The sequence below is a fragment of the Bufo bufo genome, chromosome 5, assembly GCF_905171765.1.
Source record: "Bufo bufo chromosome 5, aBufBuf1.1, whole genome shotgun sequence".
NCBI lineage: Eukaryota > Metazoa > Chordata > Amphibia > Anura > Bufonidae > Bufo > Bufo bufo.
In genome coordinates this window covers 158041200-158062928 of record NC_053393.1, presented here as the reverse complement: position 1 = coordinate 158062928, position 21729 = coordinate 158041200, and the positions used below count along the sequence as shown (strand labels likewise).

The window sequence follows — 21729 nt, the reverse complement described above, 5'->3', positions numbered from 1 at the left end:
AAATAAAATATGCCTAGTAGAGTGCAATGCCAAAAACTCACCATAACCAAATTCACCAGAGAAACAGCATTAAGGCTGATGTTCCAGAGCCACATGACCCCAAACATGTTGACAAGGATCATGGATATGGTAACACACATCAGAACAGCAGACCAAATTTCAAACCCCAGCAGGATCACTGCCACAAAGAATATGGCAGCCAGCGATATGCAAAGGTTAAACACTGTGTCATCCACTATCGTTAAATACTGCTCGTAAAATACATAGAAAATGCTGCAAAAGATGGAGATAGTCAGAGAATTATTCAGTGAATTTGCATAAATAAAAGGCCTTCATTTAAGATACTCTATGATAACAGAAGTTGTCCCCTTTCCATTTGCTCAGTTTTATAGACGGCACCATCTTGAGACTATTATTATTCGCCAAGAGCGGTTATAAAGATAGATTTTTGGTTAGGAGTCACTAGTGGGAGCTTGCATAAGAGTTTTTTTTTTTTATAATTACTTTTTAAACAAAATAAAGAGTAATGCTATAAACATAGAAAATTTACTAAAATGACTATACAAAACATACGTCAAAATGTAACTTTCAATTAAATCAGCTTAAAAAAGAAATGGTAATAAACACAAGCATGTCATGACAAGATGACACATTAATCCCCCCACAATAAATGTATAAAATAATGATAAAACGTCATTCCAGAAGGTACCTGTAAGCAAAGACACTGTAATTCTTGCTTGGGACATCTATGCTCTCAGTAATGTTTTTAGCAATCATTCGTGCATTTCGTAAGGCATCAATGAAGGCCGAAGAGTTTTGTAAGATGGTGTGGAAAGTCATAAAATAGGTGGCCCCAACGTCTGTGTTATTGGAGAGCAGGTTAACTGCAGAGCCGTATGCTGCATGGCCACTAAAAAATACAAAATTATATAAAATATACAAATAACTATATTCCTCTTTACTGCTTAATGCAGATGACAATGATAAAAATACAAGTTTATCACTGCTAGAATCCAGTAAACCTGCGATGTAGAATGTAATAGTCTACAACCACTGAACCCTCAGATGGGCTACAGAGTCAGAAGACCTGGGGTTCTGCTTCACTAATGTCACACTGGTCGTGTAGAAAACCATAGTCAGCCATGAACTTACCCTTTACCACACTTGGGATTAGGGTTGTCAGAAAGAAACATGGGCAGGAATTTCATAAACTCCTCTTCCTCGGGCCTTCGTTTGCCTTCTGGCGTCAGACTACGACACCTAATGCATGATGGATCCACAACTAGAATAAAAAGAGACCAAAAGCCCTGAGCAGTGATGGTAAAGAGAGATCATACATACAGTGATGTTCATTCAAACCAAAAGAATGGCGCTTATATAAAGTGCTGGCAATTTAATCCTCATAGGTATACACGTTTCTTGAGGTCTCCGAACCGGATGAACGCAAGACGATTATACGGGTAGGGATTTTTGTAGACTTCATTCAGTGGGTCACTGAAGAACATTTCTCTCAGCCTCTGCCTAATCTAAAATGAATGTTCCTCAAAAATCAAATAAAAGTGACAGGAGCTCAAAAATGATATACAAGTCAATACTTCCTGGGGATACATAGATGATGGGAGAGATCTCTGTACTGACCCCTGATATATTTACACAGTTATTAGATCTCCCCTTAGTAGTCTTCCGTTTTGTCCCCATTCATTGTTAAGGGGACAAAACTGAACTGAACAAAACAGTTCCATTTGGTCGCGCTCCCATCGCAGACAGAATAACGCTGCAAACAGCGGCGCGGGGCGGATCAGTTTTCTCGGACACAATAGAAAACAGATCCGTCTCCCATTGACTTACAATGGTGTTCATGACGGATCTGTCCTGGCTATTTTAAAGATAATACAACCGGATCCGTTCATAACGGATGCAGATGGTTGTATTATCAGAACGGAAGCGTTTTTGCTGATCCATGACGGATCCAGCAAAAACGCTATTGTGAAAGTAGCCGTATGCATCGGTTTTCAACGGATGTGGCTAAAACACCTAAACTCAATAATAAGAGGAGTGTTCGTCGATCTATGATGCTTTGTCAGCAGCTCCCTGGTACTAGTTACTACAGTTCAGCCAACCACTACTCTGCCACTCTCATCAAACTCTTCCAATTAATCTAACTTGCTTTTATACTTTACTAGACTGATCACTCCAATGAAACTCTAGATTTCAGACAAACATATGAAAGGTTACCTGAAGCATTGCAGAACTGTTCAGTGCTATTGTACACTCTACAACAAGTAGACTGGGGCTTCACCCAATCAAAGTAATCATCAAGCCAGGAAGATGGGGGATAGCCAATTTTTGTGCTAAAATGATACGAAAGATATTGACACAAAGTTATAATCAGTGGAAACTAATTAAAACATTACTTAGAGCCCAAGTAAAGAGCTGTATAATACCATACATGTGCAATAAAGGATTAAATAAATCAGTCTCCAGTTCCTCAGTTACTTACTAGTTGTCCAATTGTGCTGCATTATAAATCTGTTGCACAAGGGAGTTGTTGCTGCAGCCGGCTCCACCGCACACTTTAGATTGGCCCTCCTTTGATTTGTAATCATATCCCTCTTCCAGCACAAAATACACTGGTGGACCACTGTGCATGTACTTATTCAAGGAGTCAAAGTACTTCAGCATATAGGAATCCTTCAAGAATAACAGAAAAATGGAAAATGATGTAAAAAAAAAATATATATATATATATATATATATATATATATATATAATTTTTACAATGCAAAATATCAAACTGTGTAAACTTACATCTGGCATAGACAATGACTGGTCCAAACCAATCTCTACCTTGTTAACCACGGCAATGCTGAAGGAAAGCATTGCTACAAAGATTGATACCTGGAAAACAGATAGACATGTAAGTAGATGTAATTGGCTATAGTCCCCTAAGCTGCGTTCAGACGATACCGATCAGGGCAGTACTGGCGGTACTGCAGTCAGGGGCACGGGACCACTTCACACAGTCAGTGTTTGGTCAGCGATTGTGAGGAAAGACCAGAAGCAGAGCCTATACAGAAATAAGGTATAAATCGAAAGATTGGCTCCTGCATTATACGGATTCATAATGCTATTTGCCTTCGCATGACTTTCCTTGTACAGAATGATAGTGACATAAAGCAGTCACCATGATTCTGTAGAGGGAAGGCCATTGAGAAGCACATAGCATTATAAATGCAAGCCGAACAGCGTCCAAAACAGAGGATCGCGCTCACACACTGAGCATGATTTCCGGACTGCACACGCTCCTGTGAAAGGGGCTCCAACTCTACTAAAACCAGAAAATTAGATTGTGATTGGAGTTAACCCCAACATGCCTCTAAAAAGCTAAACTAAGGATTTGTCCCTAACTGGACATCTGCACTGGGGGAAATGGGATATTTTTTGTGATGCTAGCACGGCTTCATTGTAACGTCTACTAATGACGTTAACAATGCTTTCCATTCGAATTTTATTTATTTATGTACATGGCAATAAATCTTTATTCTGTTCTATGGAAGTTAGCTGCAGTAAGTTGCCATCGAGCATAACTCTCACTTGGGGGGACCATACTCATTGACAAACATTAGGTCCAATATTAACCCCTTAAGGACCCTTGCTGTACATGTACGGTACGTCACAGCTGGACGTGACTTAAGGACCAGTGACGGCTGTCGCTGACAGCCAGACTCCTGCATCGGTGAAAACATAGATGCCGGCATATTAACCCCTTGTATGCCACGGTAATAGCTGACCGCAGCATGCACGGGGTTTGCAGTGGGTACACGTGACCTCCGGCTCACCATGCTGCAGTGACGGGGACCCGATGGCAGCCCGATGCCTTCCATAGGCATCGGGATTGCCTTCTACAGAAGCCTGTGAGATCCAGACAGTCAGAATAAAAACTGAAAGCCAATGAATTACAATACAGGTTGTATTGTAATGCATTGCAGAGGGGTCAGACCCCAGAAAATGAAGTCCCAGATTGTGACAAAAAAAAAAAAAAAAACGGTTTTTCATAATAAAAAAAAAAAAGTTTCAAGTAAAAAAATTGTAAAAAAAAAACAACATAAAAATATAGAAAAAAAAGACATATTTGGCATCACCGTGTCCGTAACGACTGGCTCTATAAAAATATCACATTACCTAGCACCTCAGGTGAACACAGTCAAAAAAAAAAGTGCAACACCAAGCGATCAAAAAGGCGTATGCCCCCCAAAATAGCACCTAACAGTCACTTCATCCCGCAAAAAATGAGCCCTTACCTAAGACGATCGCCAAAAAAAAAAAATAATAATAAAAACTATGGTGCTCAGACCATAGAAACACTAAAACATGATTTATTTTTTTGTTTCAAAAATGCTTCGTGTTAACCCCTTAGGGACCGGGCTCATTTTTTGCAAATCTAACCAGTGTCACTTTATGTGGTGATAACTTTAAAACGCTTTGACTTATCCAGGCCATTCTGAGATTGTTTTTTCGTCACATATTGTACTTCATGACACTGGTAAAATGGAGGAGTAAAAAAAAAAATCTTTTTTATTTATAAAAAAAAATAAATACCAAATTTACCAAAGATTTTGAAAAAATTAGCAACATTTTTAAGTTTCAATTACTCTACTTCTATAATACATATTAATACCTACAAAAATAGTTATTACTTTACATTCCCCATATGTCTACTTCATGTTTGGATCATTTTGGGAATGCCATTTTATTTTTTGGAGATGTTACAAGGCTTAGAAGTTTAGAAGAAAATCTTTTTAAAGGACCAGCTCAGGTCTGAAGTCACTTTGTAAAGCTTACATAATAGAAACCACCCAAAAATGACCCCATTCTAGAAACTACACCCCTCAAGGTATTCAAAACTGATTTTACAAACTTTGTTAACCCTTTAGGTGTTCAACAAGAATTAATGGAAAATAGAGATACAATTTCAAAATTTCACTTTTTTTGCAGATTTTCCATTTTAATAATTTTTTTTCCAGTTACAAAGCAAGGATTAACAGCCAAACAAAACTCAATATATATGGCCCTAATTCTGTAGTTTACAGAAACACCCCATATGTGGTCGTACGTTGTACGGGCACACGGCAGGGCACAGAAGGAAAGGAATGCCATACGGTTTTTGAAAGGCAGATTTTGCTCGACTAGTTTTTTGACACCATGTCTCATTTGAAGCCCCCCTGATGCACCCCTAGAGTAGAAACTCCAAAAAAGTGACCCCATTTTAGAAACTACGGGATAGGGTGGCAGTTTTGTTGGTATTAGTTTAGGGTACATATGATTTTTGGTTGCTTTATATTACATATAGTCTATATTACTATATTATATTATATTTGGCACCGTTTTTATTTTTTGTTAATTACAGCATTTATCTGACAGGTTAGATCATGCAATATTTTTATAGAGCAGGTTATTACGGACGCGGCGATACCTAATATGTATACTTTTTTTATGCAAGTTTTACACAATAATATTTTTTAAACAAAAAAATATAAAAAAGAAAACATGTTTTAGTGTCTCCATATTCTGAGAGCCATAGTTTTTTCAGTATTTGGGCGATTATCTTAGGTAGGGTCTAATTTTTTGCGGGATGAGATGACGGTTTGATTGGCACTATTTTTGGGTGCATATGACTTTTTGATTGCTTGCTATTACACTTTTTGTGATGTAAGGTGACAAAAATTAGCTTTTTTTACACGGTGTTCACCTGAGGGGTTAGGTCATGTCATATGTTTATCGAGTCGGTCGATACGGACGTGGCGATACCCAATAATATGTCTACATTTTTTTCCCCCTACTTGTTACAAAATGTTTTTACTTTATTTGGGGGAAATGAAATATTTTTTTTTTTTACTTGAAACTTACATTTTTGGGGGGGGGGGGGGAAACTTTATTTTTTCAACTTTTTTCACTTAATTTTTTGTCCCACTTTGGGGCTTCAACTTTTGGGGGTCTAATCCCCTTTACAATGCATTCAATACTTCTGTATTGGAATGCATTGGCTGTGTGAGTAATACAGTGTGTATTACTCATACAGCTTACTGCCTGTGAGATCCAGGGGGCTGGATCTCTCAGGCTCTTTACTGGAAGGCAGCGCCGATGCCTAAGGAAGGCATCGCGCTGTCTTCCATGCCATCGGGTCCCCATTTTAGCCGCACGGGGACCCGATGGCACCGCCGAAACCACCCATAGACGCCGCAAACCGCAGGCCTGAATTGTCTGGTGAAGTCACAGGACCCCCCCCCCCCCTTCCCCGAGCATTGTCCCAGGGTGCCTGCTCAATGATTTGAGCAGGCACCTTGTTCCAATCACCGCCCGCCATGCGAGTACCGGTACGTCATGTGTCCCCAAGAGGTTAAATGTAAAAAATATAAAAGTAGACATTAGGTATCGCTGCGTCCGTAACGACCTGCTCTAGAAAAATACCACATGACCTAACCCCTCAGATGAACACGGTAAAAAAAAATAAAAAAAATAAAAGCTGTAATAATAATCTGTAAAGAGTGTAATTGCAAGCAATCAAAAAGTCATATGCACCCCAAAATAGTGCCAAACAGTCATCTCATCTCGCCAAAATGATACCCTCCCTAACACAATCGTCAAAAGAAAAAAAAAAGACTAGGGAGACACAAAAATGATATTATTGTGCAAAACTTAAATAAATAAAAATTAAAAAAAAGTATACATTAGGTATTGCCACGCGCTGTACTCTATAAAAATATCACATGACCTAACCCCTCAGGTGAACACCGTAAAAAAAAAAAAAGATATTTGAAGATAAAAAACGGTGTCAAAAAAGCCATTTTTTTGTCACCTTACATCACAAAAAGTGTAATACCAAGCTATTAAAAAGTCATACACACCCCAAAAAAGTGCCAGTCATCTCATCCCACAAAAAATGAGCCCCTACATACAGACATATCTGTAAAGAATAAATCAAGGCAACTGGACTTACTGTAGATTTCTGAGTTGCCTTGATTTATTCTTTACAGATATACCATGACCTGGATAAATGAGAACCTTCACAGACCTACATAAGACAGTCGCCCAAAAAAAACTATGGCTTTCAGAATATAGAGACACTAAAAAATATTTTGTTTTTCAAAAATGCTTTATTATGTAAAACTGAAACCAACTAAAAAAAGTAGTCATATTTGGTATTGTCGCGTCCGTAACAACCTGCTCTATAAAAATAGCACAAAATCTAACCTGTCAGATGAACGTTGTAAATTAAAACAGCTATGTTTTGTTACCTTGCCTCACAAAAAGTGTAATATAGAGCAACCAAAAATCATATGTACCCTAAACTAGTACCAACAAAACTGCCACCTTATCGCGTAGTTTTCAAAATGGGGTAACTTTACTGGAGTTTCTACTCTAGGGGTGCATCAGGAGGTCTTCAAATGTGACATGGCAACTTAAAATTATCCCAGTGAAATCTGCCCTCCAAAACCCACATGGCGTTCCTTTATTTCTGCGCCTTGCCGTGTGCCCATACAGCAGTTTACGATCACAAAAGGGGCGTTTCTGTAAACGAAAGTATCAGGGTAATAAATAATGAGTTTTGTTTGGGTGTTAATCCTTGCTTTGTTACTGGAAAAAATGGATTAAAATGGAAAATCTGCCAAAAAAGTGAAATTCTGAAATTTAATCTCCATTTTCCATAAATTTTTATGGAACACCTAAAGGGTTAACAAAGTTTGCAAACTCAGTTTTGAATACATTGAGGGGTGTAGTTTCTAAAATGGGGTCATTTTTGGGTGGTTTCTATTATGTAAGCCTCACAAAGTGACTTCTGACCTGAACTGGTCCTTAAGTACCAGGACATCAGGGCGTACCTGTGTATTTCTGATCACTGCCGCGCGGCGGGCGGTGATCGGAAGCCGATGCCTGCTCAAATCATTGAGCAGGCACCTCGGCTAAATGCGCGGGAGGGTCCCATGACACCCCCCCCCCATGTCAACGATCGCCGCAAACCGCAGGTCAATTCAGACCTGCGGTTTGTGGCTTTTACTTATTGCGGTGGCGGCGGTGCCATCAGGTCCCCGTGGGGCTGTAGGAGGGACCCAATGGCATGGAAGGCATCGTGCTGCCTTCCGGTGACAAGCCTGTGAGATCCAGCCCCCTGGATCTCACAGGCCGGAAGCTGCATGAGTAATACACACAGTATTACTCACACAGCCAATGCATTCCAATACAGAAGTATTGGAATGCATTGTAAAGGATCAGACCCCCAAAAGTTCAAGTCCCAAAGTGGGACAAAAAATAAAGTTTAAAAAAAAGTTTAAAAAAAAAAAATTAAGTTTCCCCCCCCCAAAAAATTAAAAGTTTCAAGTAAAAATAAACAAAAATGTCAATTTCCCCAAATAAAGTTAAAAAAAAATGGTAAAAAATAGGGGAAAAAAATAATACACATATTAGGTATCGCCGCGTGCGTATCGACCGGCTCTATAAACATATCACATGATCTAACCCCTCAGATGAACACCGTAAAAAATAAAAACTGTGCTAAATAAACCATATTTTGTAACCTTACATCACAAAAAGTACAACAGCAAGCAATCAAAAAGGCGTACGCCCACCAAAATAGTACCAATCTAACAGTCACCTCATCCCGCAAAAAATGAGCCCCTACCTGAGACAATCGCCCAAAAAAAAACAAAAAAAAAAAAACTATGACTCAGAATATGGAGACACTAAAACTTTTTTTTTGTTTTAAAAAAGCTGTTATTGTGTAAAACTTACACAAATAAATAAAAAGTATACATATTAGGTATCGCCACGTCCGTATCGACCGACTCTATTAAAATATCACATGACCTAACCCCTCAGATGAACACCGTAAAAAAATAAAAACGGTGTAAAAAAAAGCTATTTTTTGTCATCTTACATCACAAAAAGTGTAATAGCAAGCGATCAAAAAGTCATATGCACCCCAAAATAGTGCCAAGCAAACAGTCATCTCATCCCGCAAAAAATGAGACCCTACCTAAGATATTCGCCCAAAACTGAAAAAACTATGGCTCTCAGGGGTGTAGTTTCTTAGATGGGGTCACCTTTATGGAGTTTCTACTCTAGGGGTGCATCAGGGGGGCTACCATGTAAAAAAAAAAAACAGTCTAGCAAAATCTGCCTTCCAAAAACCGTATGGCATTCCTTTCCTTCTGCGCCCTGCCGTGTGCCCGTACAGCGGTTTACAACCACATATGGGATGTTTCTGTAAACTACAGAATCAGGGCCATAAATATTGAGTTTTGTTTGGCTGTCAACCCTTGCTTTGTAACTGGAAAAAAAATATTAAAATGGAAAATCTGCCAAAAAAGTGAAATTTTGAAATTGTATCTCTATTTTCCATTAATTCTTGTGGAACACCTAAAGGGTTAACAACGTTTGTAAAATCAGTTTTGAATACCTTGAGGGGTGTAGTTTCTAGAATGGGGTCATTTTTGGGTGGTTTCTATTATGTAAGCCTTACAAAGTGACTTCAGACCTGAACTGGTCCTTAAAGGGACACTGACAGGCCCAATAAGCATATTTAGGTATATATATGACAGTACAGGTCTTATAAAGTGTATTAGAATGATCTAAGTATCCCCCCTGTCCACCTTATAAATACAGTAAAATGAAGTTTTATAACCTGCTTGAATCGTCTTCAATCTGCCCAAGGGGCGGCGTTTCATCTCCACTTGCGCCCAGCCAGCCTCGCCCCAACTGCCGTTTTCGAAGCGCTCATCAATATTCACTTCGCTGGGCGGCTACTCTGAAGCTCTGCTCTGAACTGTGCCCGGCGCATGTGCATAAAGCAGAGGCTGCATCGGCCTCTGAGATGCAGACTGTGCGCAGGCGCAATGTGATCCCGGCCAGTGAGGGTGCCGGGGACAGTAGTAGCCGCCCAGCGAAGTGAATATTGATGAGCTGGGCGGCGCTTCAAAACGGCAGTTGGGGCGAGGCTGGCTGGGCGCAAGTGGAGATGAAACGCCGCCCCTTGGGCAGATTGAAGACAATTCAAGCAGGTTATAAAACTTCATTTTACTGTATTTATAAGGTGGACAGGGGGGATACTTAGATGATTCTAATACACTTTATAAGACCTGTACTGTCATATATATACCTAAATATGCTTATTGGGCCTGTCAGTGTCCCTTTAAAGGATAACTGTCACATTTAGACCGCAATTTCAATTTTCATATATGTAGTTACTAATAACATGATATTCCAGAATCAGTTACTATCAGGGTCCATTCACACGTCCGTTGTTTCTTTCTTGATCTGTTCCGTTTTTTGCGGAACAGATCTGGACCAGATCTGGACCCGTTCATTTTCAATGGGTCCTGAAAAAAATTCAGACATTGAGCTGTCCGATTTTTTTCAGGACCCATTGAAAATGAATGGGTCCAGATCTGTTCCGCAAAAAAAACGGAACAGATCAGGAAAGAAACAACGGACGTGTGAATGGACCCTTAGACTGACTTACCCCATATTTAATAAGATTCAGCCCTTAGCAACCAGTCTGCATAAAACTGCAATTTCACTATTCAGTTAAGATGGCCGCCACTGCCCTCACCCTGAGGCTAATCCCGCCTGCCCTCACTAGCCAGTAACGATAGCCCCCAAAAGTGTCAGTAACTAGAGCCCTCCCCCTAAATGGTTAATCTCCTGCAGCACAAAGGGGTCCTCTTACCACATGTTGCTTTCATTTATACACTGAGCAGATGGCAGATCTCCCTTCCCTGGTCTGAGCTGGTTCAACTCTGCATTCTCCAGCTCTGCTGAGTGAGGGAGCGTCTGCCAAGTGCAGGGACAGGGAGAAGTGCACACAGCCCAGGCACTGTTATCAGCTGCTGGGGAGGACCTGGCTTTAATAATTTACTTACAGTCCCTGGCTGTCAGTAATGTGACCTTGCACGCAGCCTGCTTCTGCGTCTTCTGTCCTTCAACAGATAGACGGACCATGCCTAGCAACCCTATTTTAAGCACAGGTAAAAGTAGGCAGTACAGGGAACAAAAATGTGGAATTAAGGGGTTATTGAATACACAGTGAAAAGTTTAACTAGTGCCACCAAGGTGATATTAATCACCACAATCAAATACTCCAAAAATATATATACGACATTTATACTTTAAAAAGTTGGTTTTTGAAAATTTCTGAGAAATTTCAAGATTTACTTCTAAACTTCTAAGCCTTGTTACGTCCCCCAAAAATAAAATGTCATTCCCAAAATGATCCTAACATGAAGTAGACATATGGGGAATGTAAAGTAATAACTATTTTTGTAGGTATTACTATGTATTATAGAAGTAGAGAAATTGAAACTTAGAAATTTGCAAATTTTTCTAGATTTTTGGCAAATTTGGTATTATTTTTATAAATTGAAATGATTTTTTTTAAACTCCATTTTACCAGTGTCATGAAGTACAATATGTGACGAAAAAACTATCTCAGAATGGCCTGGATAAGTCAAAGCGTTTTAAAGTTATCACCACTTAAAGTGAAACTGGTCAGATTTGCAAAAAATAGCCTGGTCCTTAAAGGGGTTATCCGAGTTATTTTTTTGTTCTTTCTATGTTCCTAACTAGGCAAATATAACAACTTTACAAATAACTCACTTTATCTCCAGTGGCTGGTTTCTCAGATTTCACTGAGGGTCACATGACCTGTGATGTCAGCTTCTCTCCCTGCTCTTATAAAGGTAGTTTACAAGCCTGTAAATCACTGTGCTGGCCACGCCCCTTCACTGCCGTCTACTCTCTGCTAGGATTCTTAACCCCTTCAGCTGCACAGACTGGGTAGCTGCAGGCGGTGAGGAGACCATGCTGGGCACTGGAGCTGACATACTAGAGAGAGCATTGCACAAGAAGGTAGGGGGAAGATCCTGTGTGTATTAGCAGTGTCATTATACAGGTGGGACTTGTAGTTCTACACTTACAAGTTGCTGTTGATTCTCCCAGCACTCAGGGCAGCTCTTGTATCCACTCTCTTAGCAGTGTCCTTATACAGCTGGGACTTGTAGTCCTACATATACAACATGCTGCTGAGTCTCCCAGCAGGCAGACATGTCACTCAGGGCAGCTCTTGTATTCACTCCCTTAGCAGTGCAGGGGGAGGGGCAGAGAGTGTTTTTATTGCATGTAAACAAAGGGCCAGAAAAGAACCAGGGAAATGAGGAAATATATATATTTTTTTGGGATAAAACTTGCTTAGCTCAGTTATATATCAGATTTTCAGTGCTATATTATTTTTTTTCATAACTCGGACAACCCCTTTAAGGTGAAATAAGGCTGTGTCCTTAAGGAGTTAAAAAGTGGGTTTTGGAAATTTTCTGAAAAATTTCAAGATTTGCTTCTAAACTTCTAAGCCTTCTAACGTCTCCCAAAAATAAAATGGCATTCACAAAATGATCCAAACATAAAGTAAAGTAGACATATGGGGAATGTAAAGTAATAACTATTATATGAGGTATTACTATCTGGTTTAAAAGCAGAGAAATTGAAATTTGGAAAGTTGCTAATTTTTCCAGTTTTTTTTGTAAATTTGCTATATTATTATTTTTTCAATAAAAATTTAAAATCTTAACTGAAATTTACCACCATCATGAAGTACAATGTGTCATGAGAAAACAATCTCAGAATGGCTTGGATAAATAAAAGCGTTCCAAAGTTATTACCACATAAAGTGACATGTCAGATTTGCAAAAAATGGCCCGGTACTTAAGGTGAAAAATGGCAGGGTCCTGAAGGGGACATGGTGTTGCTCAGATTTTACAGACAGCACATTTTCCTAGTTATCCAGTATTGGAGGTTTATTAAGCCTACAATGTGCTTGGCATGTGGACCCATTTCCAGAATTCTTTTATGTACATACCACTATTGGCCTCATCCAGTCCGTCAATAATAATGGGGAGTAAATCTTTTTGAAGAATAGGAAGAGACAGCTCTTTGGTTTTTCAGACTCCCGGTTTCTCTCACATCCTGGCACACAGCAAAGGATGTCCAATCTATTTTTCTATGGACAAATGATAGTTACAAAATCATTTTAACATCACATGTAACCCGCTGAACCACACTAAGTTCTTTTATTGGGGCAATTTTTATTTTAAGAGTTTACATTGTTCCACACCACTGTAAATATACTGTAAAATTGTCAGCACATCAAGTGGTAGCACTCCATGATAGTCATTATGTACAAAGAATCTCCCTCTGCACGCAAAGACAACATGTACAGGGAGCGATCAGAGCGGCCACAAGTTTATCCCCGAGAGCTGCCGCAGAAGAACTTCGACACAATGCAATTAAAGCCGGCTAAATGAGGTCTGAATATTAACACTAGATGATTAGGATACAGGAAGTTACAACAGATAGTTGTGAAATAACACGAAACTAAACCAAAGTGCAACCAAGGAAAAAGCTCAGCAATAATAAGCATATTTAATCAGAAAATATATAAAACATCCCATGTCCCGAAAGAACCGGAAACATAGTACACTGTCTGTGTCCTGAAAACATTAAGATGGGATTGGACTTTGATTATTCCTATCTCATAAAGTGAATGGCATGTTACTAGGATTGGTGATTCATGAGAGGAGTGCTCATCCTGCCTCCCTGACGGCCGGCCACGGTCATACACAGCAGCTAATGTTGAGCGAACTTCTGCGTACAAGGTTCGGGTTATCTAAAAATGGTCCGTGGTAGCGGAATCCATAAAGGAATTCTTAGATATCCCGAACCTTGTACACCGAACTTGAAAACACAAGTTTGCTCAATACTAACAGCAGTTCATCGCTGTGAAAACAGTGGGGGGAAAGGGTGGACGAGAGCACTTGAATTGGCCTGAGCTGCAAAAAGGCCACGAGACCAACTGTCGTAATAATTATTGGCCCGAAATGAATCAAACATGCTACGCTATGTTTAATAGTATGACATCTGCCATCTTGTGATATGTCCACCATGTTGTGAGTTTATGGATAGGCCACACGTTCCTAAAGTGTATTCTCATATTTTTCTCTATAATCGTGCCAGTTTGAGAGAGTACTCCTTGTCTTTTAAAAGATTTATATTTAAAGATAAACGCATAAGGAAGTTAGTAAAAATCATCCCTACAGCTTGTTAATGAAGCAGCGGCTGAGTAAATAGAGGAATGAGATCAGAAACGAATCTGTGAAAATAATATATATATATATATATATATATATATATATATATATATATATATATACATACATATACATATACACACCTAAAGAATTATTAGGAACGCCATACTAATACGGTGTTGGACCCCCTTTTGCCTTCAGAACTGCCTTAATTCTACGTGGCATTGATTCAACAAGGTGCTAATAGCATTCTTTAGAAATGTTGGCCCATATTGATAGGATAGCATCTTGCAGTTGATGGAGATTTGAGGGATGCACATCCAGGGCACGAAGCTCCCGTTCCACCACATCCCAAAGATGCTCTATTGGGTTGAGATCTGGTGACTGTGGGGGCCATTTTAGTACAGTGAACTCATTGTCATGTTCAAGAAACCAATTTGAAATGATTCGAGCTTTGTGACATGGTGCATTATCCTGCTGGAAGTAGCCATCAGAGGATGGATACATGTTCTCATTCTGTTTACGCCAAATTCGGACTCTACCATTTGAATGTCTCAACAGAAATCGAGACTCATCAGACCAGGCAACATTTTTCCAGTCTTCAACAGTCCAATTTTGGTGAGCTCGTGCAAATTGTAGCCTCTTTTTCCTATTTGTAGTGGAGATGAGTGGTACCCGGTGGGGTCTTCTGCTGTTGTAGCCCATCCGCCTCAAGGTTGTGCGTGTTGTGGCTTCACAAATGCTTTGCTGCATACCTCGGTTGTAACGAGTGGTTATTTCAGTCAACGTTGCTCTTCTATCAGCTTGAACCAGTCGGCCCATTCTCCTCTGACCTCTAGCATCCACAAGGCATTTTTGCCCACAGGACTGCCGCATACTGGATGTTTTTCCCTTTTCACACCATTCTTTGTAAACCCTAGAAATGGTTGTGCGTGAAAATCCCAGTAACTGAGCAGATTGGGAAATACTCAGACCGGCCCGTCTGGCACCAACAACCATGCCACGCTCAAAATTGCTTAAATCACCTTTCTTTCCCATTCTGACATTCAGTTTGGAGTTCAGGAGATTGTCTTGACCAGGACCACACCCCTAAATGCATTGAAGCAACTGCCATGTGATTGGTTGACCAGATAATTGCATTAATGAGAAATAGAACAGGTGTTCCTAATAATTCTTTAGGTGAGTGTGTATATATATATATATATATATATATATATATATATATATATATATATTATATATATATATATATATATATATATATATATATATTACACATACATATAAAAAAAAGAAAAAGAGAAAAAGAAAAACAATGGCGGCACCGGAGAAACAACACAGGAAGGGTGCTATGTCCAGGGATGTAGCAGCTTACCCCGTCAAATATAGATGAAAAACGGACAGCACTCCAGGTAAAAGTTGATGGTGTTTATTCACCCATGTGGATGGCAACGTTTCAGCTCATACAAGAGCCTTTGTCATACATACATACACATACAGTGACACACACACACGCGTGTGTAATGAACCTTAATTCTTTAAGTATAAGATAATAGGATATATGGTATTATGTATGTTGTCACAGGTTCTAAAATATATATAATACATCTATTAGCTTATATAATTCTCACTAAGAATGCTTCCACCCCTAAAATATAGGAAGAACCTTTAAGTATTAGACTGTGTTAATGAGTCTCTGTCCAAAGAAAGCTATTGTATTCTTATCTGTATCATAGATTTATGGTATGGGAACCATCAAAATGGTTCTTTGGAGTCTAGAATATAATTGCTAGAGGATGTAATGTCACAGGCCGATGAAGAGGCTGCGACACTCGCCCGAGTGCTGCGTCCTCTTCAAACAGCTGATTGGCGGGGGTGCCTGGACTCGAAACCCACCTATTAGATACTGATAACTTATCATACGGCTAGGCCGGGTATTATATTTAATTTATGGAAAACCCCTTTCACCTGCTCAAGTATAGACCTACTCACCTCTTGTCTTTTGATGTCCAAGCCAAGTAAGCTCACAAAGCAGGTGATCTGGAGCAGAAAGTCAAAAAAGACAGCCATCCCAGCAAAGAGAGAAAAAGTTCGCACCGCTGGCATGGATGACAGTGCCCCTAGGGAAATACAATCATGTGAAAAATATATCATCAGCATATTCAGCAATGGGACATGAGAAATAAGAGACAAGATGATAAATAAGGGACTCCAGACGACAACTAAAATGATCTCCAAAGCAACCAAAAATTATCATTCGGCTTCTCAGTTTTAGACTTGAGAGCCAAAAGTGCCCAAGTGATTTTTCTAGCCTGGTGCCCTGCTGCATAGACATATGTAAAACAGGACACCTGCAGCCACCACTAGAGGAATCACAGGAGGTTACTGCATATGATGTAACAGGTCAGTCCGGAAGTCTCGTGTAAACACGTGTGCCATGTCAGTCCTGATATGCCCATGCTGCTAGAGGAGGCATTTCATTTATCAGGCGCAGACCTAGTCATAAACTTGTAGCTGGTGTAGATTTAAGTCATCATTTATACCAGTAGCCCCCACCTATACTGCATTAGATTTCGTAGCAGTGGTGTTCAGGAAGTCACAAAACCAGATTCTGCGACTTTCTAAACACCAAAAAACATGGGGTAGAACAATGATAAATTTCCCCTTTAATTTTTACATGTAAGGCCTCGTTCCATCAGCGATTGTGAGCCCAAACCAGCATTGGAGCCTCCACAGACATAAGGTATAAAGGGAAAGATCTGCATCCGTTCTGTGTTTAGACCCGCACCTGGTTTTGGCTCACAAATCACTGATGGAAATCACTGACCAAACACTGGTGACCAAAAGATAATTTGGCTTATAAATTTTTAAAATTAGTAGCCAAAGGTCCCAAAGTAATTTCTGTTGTAGGCCGGAGACCTGTGAACAGAGTATGTCTACAATGGAAATTCAGATATACTTCTGTCTACTCTATCTATATCTTTCCTATTATCAACAAACAATGTATGGAATTACAAGAGTTAGGCTACTTTCACACTCGTGTTTTGTGCGTATCCGTCTTGTATCTGCCCAGACGGATCTGCACAAATAATGCAAACGCTTGTATTATCCATTCAAAAAAAAGTCCAAGTCAAAACGGATCCGTCTTGACTTACATTGAAAGTCAATGGGAGACGGATCCATTTTCAATTGCACCATATTAGTTAGGATCTGCATAGTCAGACGGACACCAAAACACTGCAAGCTGCGTTTTAGTGACAGTCTAAAAAAACACAACGGAGATCAAACGCAGCCAAATTGATGCATTCTGAACATATCCTTATCCATTCAGAATGCATTGGGGCTTAACTGATCCGTTTTGGGCCGCTTGTGAGAGCTCTGAAACGCCAGTGTAAAAGTAGCCTTAGATGTCAAATAAAACCAACTGGGGAAATGGTACTGCTGAGGCCAGATTGGCTGCAGCAGTGCACGTGGCTCAGTCCTTAGCTCGGCTGGAGGTAAACATGCCTGGGGCTGGAAGACTGCTGACCGCAGCCAGGGTATAGGAGCCGAGCACCAGGGACCAGGTGAGCATGAATCTTTCATTAGGTCAAACACACTGGGGACAAGGACATTCTAGAAAACCCCTTTAACAAAGATGCCAGGCAAGGAGAAATTACCTAAGAAAAAGGCAACAGTCTCAGAGAATGAGGAGAGAAATATGCTTGGGGCTACGTCACCCAGGACTCTTCCAATCTGCTGATCAAGTTTTTCTCCTTGAAGGCGTTCGTCCCTCTAGAAAACAAACATATTTATACCAATTAATGTAAAAGGAAAGTCCCACTAAATCCAGAGGCCTCTGCTGGTCAGGATTATTAGGCCAGACACACATGAGCAAGTTCAAAGCGATAAATTCGCAGCATGTGTCAGTGTGTGGTCCCATTCTCCGCTCCTCTGACCAGATCACATGAGTTATAATGCTGCGTGCCCCTCGGGACTCCAGGAATCTATTGTATTAAGCCTCATGCACGCATCCGTGGAACACGGACAGTGTGATACCGGCCTGGATTTCTTCTGAGTGCAGGAGCGCACGGCGTCATTGGTTGCTATGTCGCGTGCGCTTCCTGCTGCCGCCGCAGTACAGTAATGCACTGGTATGGTCTATAGCATAGTATTACTGTACTGCGGCGGCAGCATGACGCGCACGGCGTCATAGCAACCAATGACGCCGTGCGCTCCTGCACTCAGAAGAAATCCAGGCCGGTATCACACGGTCCATGTTCCACGGGCCGCAATACACGGCCACAGTTCCGTGTGAATTCCGCATCACGGATGCAGACCCATTCACTTTAATGGGTCCGCTAATCCGGAATCGCAGAATGGCCGCACGGGACGGGACCCCTCGGAAACACTACGGAGTGCCTCCGTGGGGTTACGTCCCGTACTTCCGTTCCGCTAAAAGATAGAACAAGTCCTATCTTTTAGCGCAACGGCCGGATCGCGGACCCATTAAAGTGAATGGGTCCGCGATCCGATGCGGCTGACCTACGGCCGGCGATCGTGCATTACGGCCCGCTATTTGCAGGCCGCTGCACAGGCACGGGTCACACACGTTCGTGTGAACCCGGCCTAAGGCTCATTTCACAGGAGAGATATGGAATGAGTCAGGGTCTGTTCAGGGAAAAACTGATGGTCTTGTACAAGTTTTATCTGCAACTGTGTTCAGCATTTCAGTTCTTTCTGCAATCAGCTTTTGCTGCATTTTTCATGTTTGTAAAGAAAAACTGAAGAACAACAATCTACACCTCCTACCAACCATCAGTGAAAAACGCATTGCATCGGGATGCCTTCCATTTCTCACACAAGCCCCAGTCATTTCTATGGAAAATATTAAAAATAAATTTATAATAGGTCAGGATTCAGTCTGGATGCTATGGGTTCGCAACACGCATTGCACCCGGACAGAAAACTCGCTCATGTGAAAGAGGCTTTAGTATGTAGATTGCAGTTGTGTATATAGTGTTACTGAACTGCAAATAAACACATGACACAAACCGCATGATTGATCAGAATTTATTAAGACACCTTCTGCACAGAGGGTGTTACAGAGACTATCTGATGAGGTGAGTGGACACAGGACACAATGTGTGTAAAGTGCTGTGGAATATATAATGTGCACTAGGGTTGTCACGATACCAAAATTTTGATTCAAAAACTTTTTTTTAATTTTCTTCCTGTTGCGGCGTTCACCGCATAGGAAATATTTTTAAATATCTTAATAGTTCGCACTTTTCCGGGCGTGGCGATATGTAATGTGTTTATTTTTTATTGTCTGTAAATTTTATATGTAAAATTGGGGAAAGGGGGCAATTCAAACTTTTAGTATTTTGGTGTTTTTTTTCTTTTACATTTATTTAATAACTATTAGCCGCCTTAGGGGCTAGAACCTTTGTCCTATTCACCCTAATAAAGCTCTATTAGGGTGAATAGGAACTCACACTCTCCCTGCAGCAGTGTGCAGCTTACCATGACAGCCAGGGCTTCAGTAGCGCCCTGGCTGCCATGGTAACCGATCGGAGCCCCGTGATTACACTGCTAGGGCTCCGATCGGAACTGCACCGCCACCAATGAAGAGGAGGTGAGCGGACTCTGTGGCCAATGGGGGGTGCGCCTGTGGCCACTGCGGCACCAATGATACTAATACTGGGGGGGCACAATATGCCACTGATGTAAAACACATTAATTCAAGTATAGGAAGCGGGTGCCAGCAGCGGTATCACATACCCGGCCTCAATAACAGGGCATGCAATCCGCGGCAATTACCGCCACCTGAGGGGCTATTGCCGCGGTTCGTCGGATCGCATGCCCCGGTGTTAAGGCCGGGTATAGGATACCGCCGCCGGCACCCACTGCCTATACTTGAATTAACGTGTTTTACATTCATTGGTGGCGCAGTGGCCACAGTCCCTCCCCTCCTCCTCCCCCCTGCTATCTCCCCATTGGTGGCTGCGGCAGCCGCATCACAGTGGAGAGGGAGAGACTCGATGGATACCCGGTGCAACTCTAATGTGCACTATATAAATAACAGGATTTAGCAAGTAAGCTCCGGGTTTTAGGACTTAAAGGGGTTTTCTCATTACAGACAATGGGGGCGGAGCGAGGATGGTGGTGGAGGGTGCACTGCGCAGCTGTCCTCCATTCATTTCTATGGGGCTGCCGAAAAAAACCCGAGCTTGGCAATTTCCGTCTGCCGCCTAGAAATGAATCGGAGAGGTGGCCACGCAAGCGCAGTGTGCTCCAATTCACTTGTATAGGGAGAGCACTTGGCAGTGGCTGGACCTCGGGAAACCCGGGGTTTTCCAGGCACCACTCACCCCGCTCCGTTCTCAGCGTAGGTGCGGGTCCTAGAGGTGGGACCCGCACCTATCAGACAAAGGGGGCATATCCTAGCAATATGCCCTTATTGTCTGTGATGGGACATCCCCTTTAAGTACTAATTTGGCATATATATGTAGAGCAGCAGAATGTTGCCGAAATGCACAACTTAAAACTAAAATATTAAGTTAAAATATTAAGTGTTTGAAACAAAAATTTCACCTGCAGAGTCTGCACAATGATGTATATGTTATCCACTCCAACGGCAAGAACCAAAAACGGGATGACTTCTATTACTATGAGGGTGAGTGGAATACCGACATAACTGAAGATCCCCAGAGAGCAAGCCACCGAACTCAGGACAATCAAGATGCCAGAAATACCCAACGAGATTTTAGAATCCACCTGTAACATGAAGAAAAATGAAGGATGCCAATCATAAGTAATGTAATTGCTTTCTTTCTGCGATATCACATTTTTAAACCTCAATGTGTACACTACATATTTTTACCATTTGCACTCTCCGTTTGACCACCACCATACTGGCACAACATTTTCAGATTTAGAATCAGTCCCTATTCTGCTTTTAAAGTAGACATCTTACCTTTTCAAAGAATTCTGTTTTAGTACCTACTTCCATTCCCCATGTAATAATTCTGAAACATCTATTCTATGTTGAGCCATTCCTCTGTCTTGCTTTTTGAAGTTATGCATGAATTGCTAACCGTTTGCTGTGAAGGTCCATTTGGGTGTTGCCAGATGGGAGAGTGTCCCTCCAAGTCACATTATCCAATCAGAGTTACCAATGTCAGACAGGGACACGCCCCTAACTGGTAACACCCAGAAAGACCTTCATTGCAGACTGTTGCATTCCCGGCTCCCAGTAGGAATAACAGAGGAATGGCACAACATAGAATCCTAAGAATAGATGCTCCAGAATTGTTAGTACAAGGTGAATGCAAGCAGTTACTAAAGCAGAGTTGTCAGGTCCTCTATATCTGTTGTACTGTGAGCTTGTAAGTGACGAGGTAACGGTCACCAGCATTGGAGGGGAAAGGAGAAGAAAGCCTTATTACCATCCAGTGGTTTCACATACAATTTATTTTTTATTTTTTAGAAAAACACTTTCTCGTGCATGGCATTGGGGGACACAGCACCATGGGTATATGCCCAGCTGCCACTAGGAGGCTGACACTAGAAACAAAAAAGTGTTGGCTCCGCCCATGTGGGCTATACCCCTCTG

The 21729-nt window shown here is 41.1% G+C and overlaps 1 protein-coding gene across 1 annotated transcript in view; it reads right to left on the bottom strand.

Moving 5' to 3' along the window:
- Positions 1-21729, bottom strand: part of NPC1 (NPC intracellular cholesterol transporter 1) — a 105997-nt gene that overhangs the window by 17906 nt on the left and 66362 nt on the right. Inside the window, exons 13-22 of the mRNA XM_040431901.1 lie at positions 20709-20891; positions 17792-17906; positions 16125-16252; positions 12905-13045; positions 2809-2898; positions 2501-2691; positions 2236-2351; positions 1153-1282; positions 710-910; positions 42-273 (exon numbers count right to left, since the gene is read on the bottom strand). Coding sequence (XP_040287835.1) covers positions 42-273; positions 710-910; positions 1153-1282; positions 2236-2351; positions 2501-2691; positions 2809-2898; positions 12905-13045; positions 16125-16252; positions 17792-17906; positions 20709-20891 — 1527 coding nt within the window. The remainder of the gene's footprint in view (positions 1-41; positions 274-709; positions 911-1152; positions 1283-2235; positions 2352-2500; positions 2692-2808; positions 2899-12904; positions 13046-16124; positions 16253-17791; positions 17907-20708; positions 20892-21729) is intronic.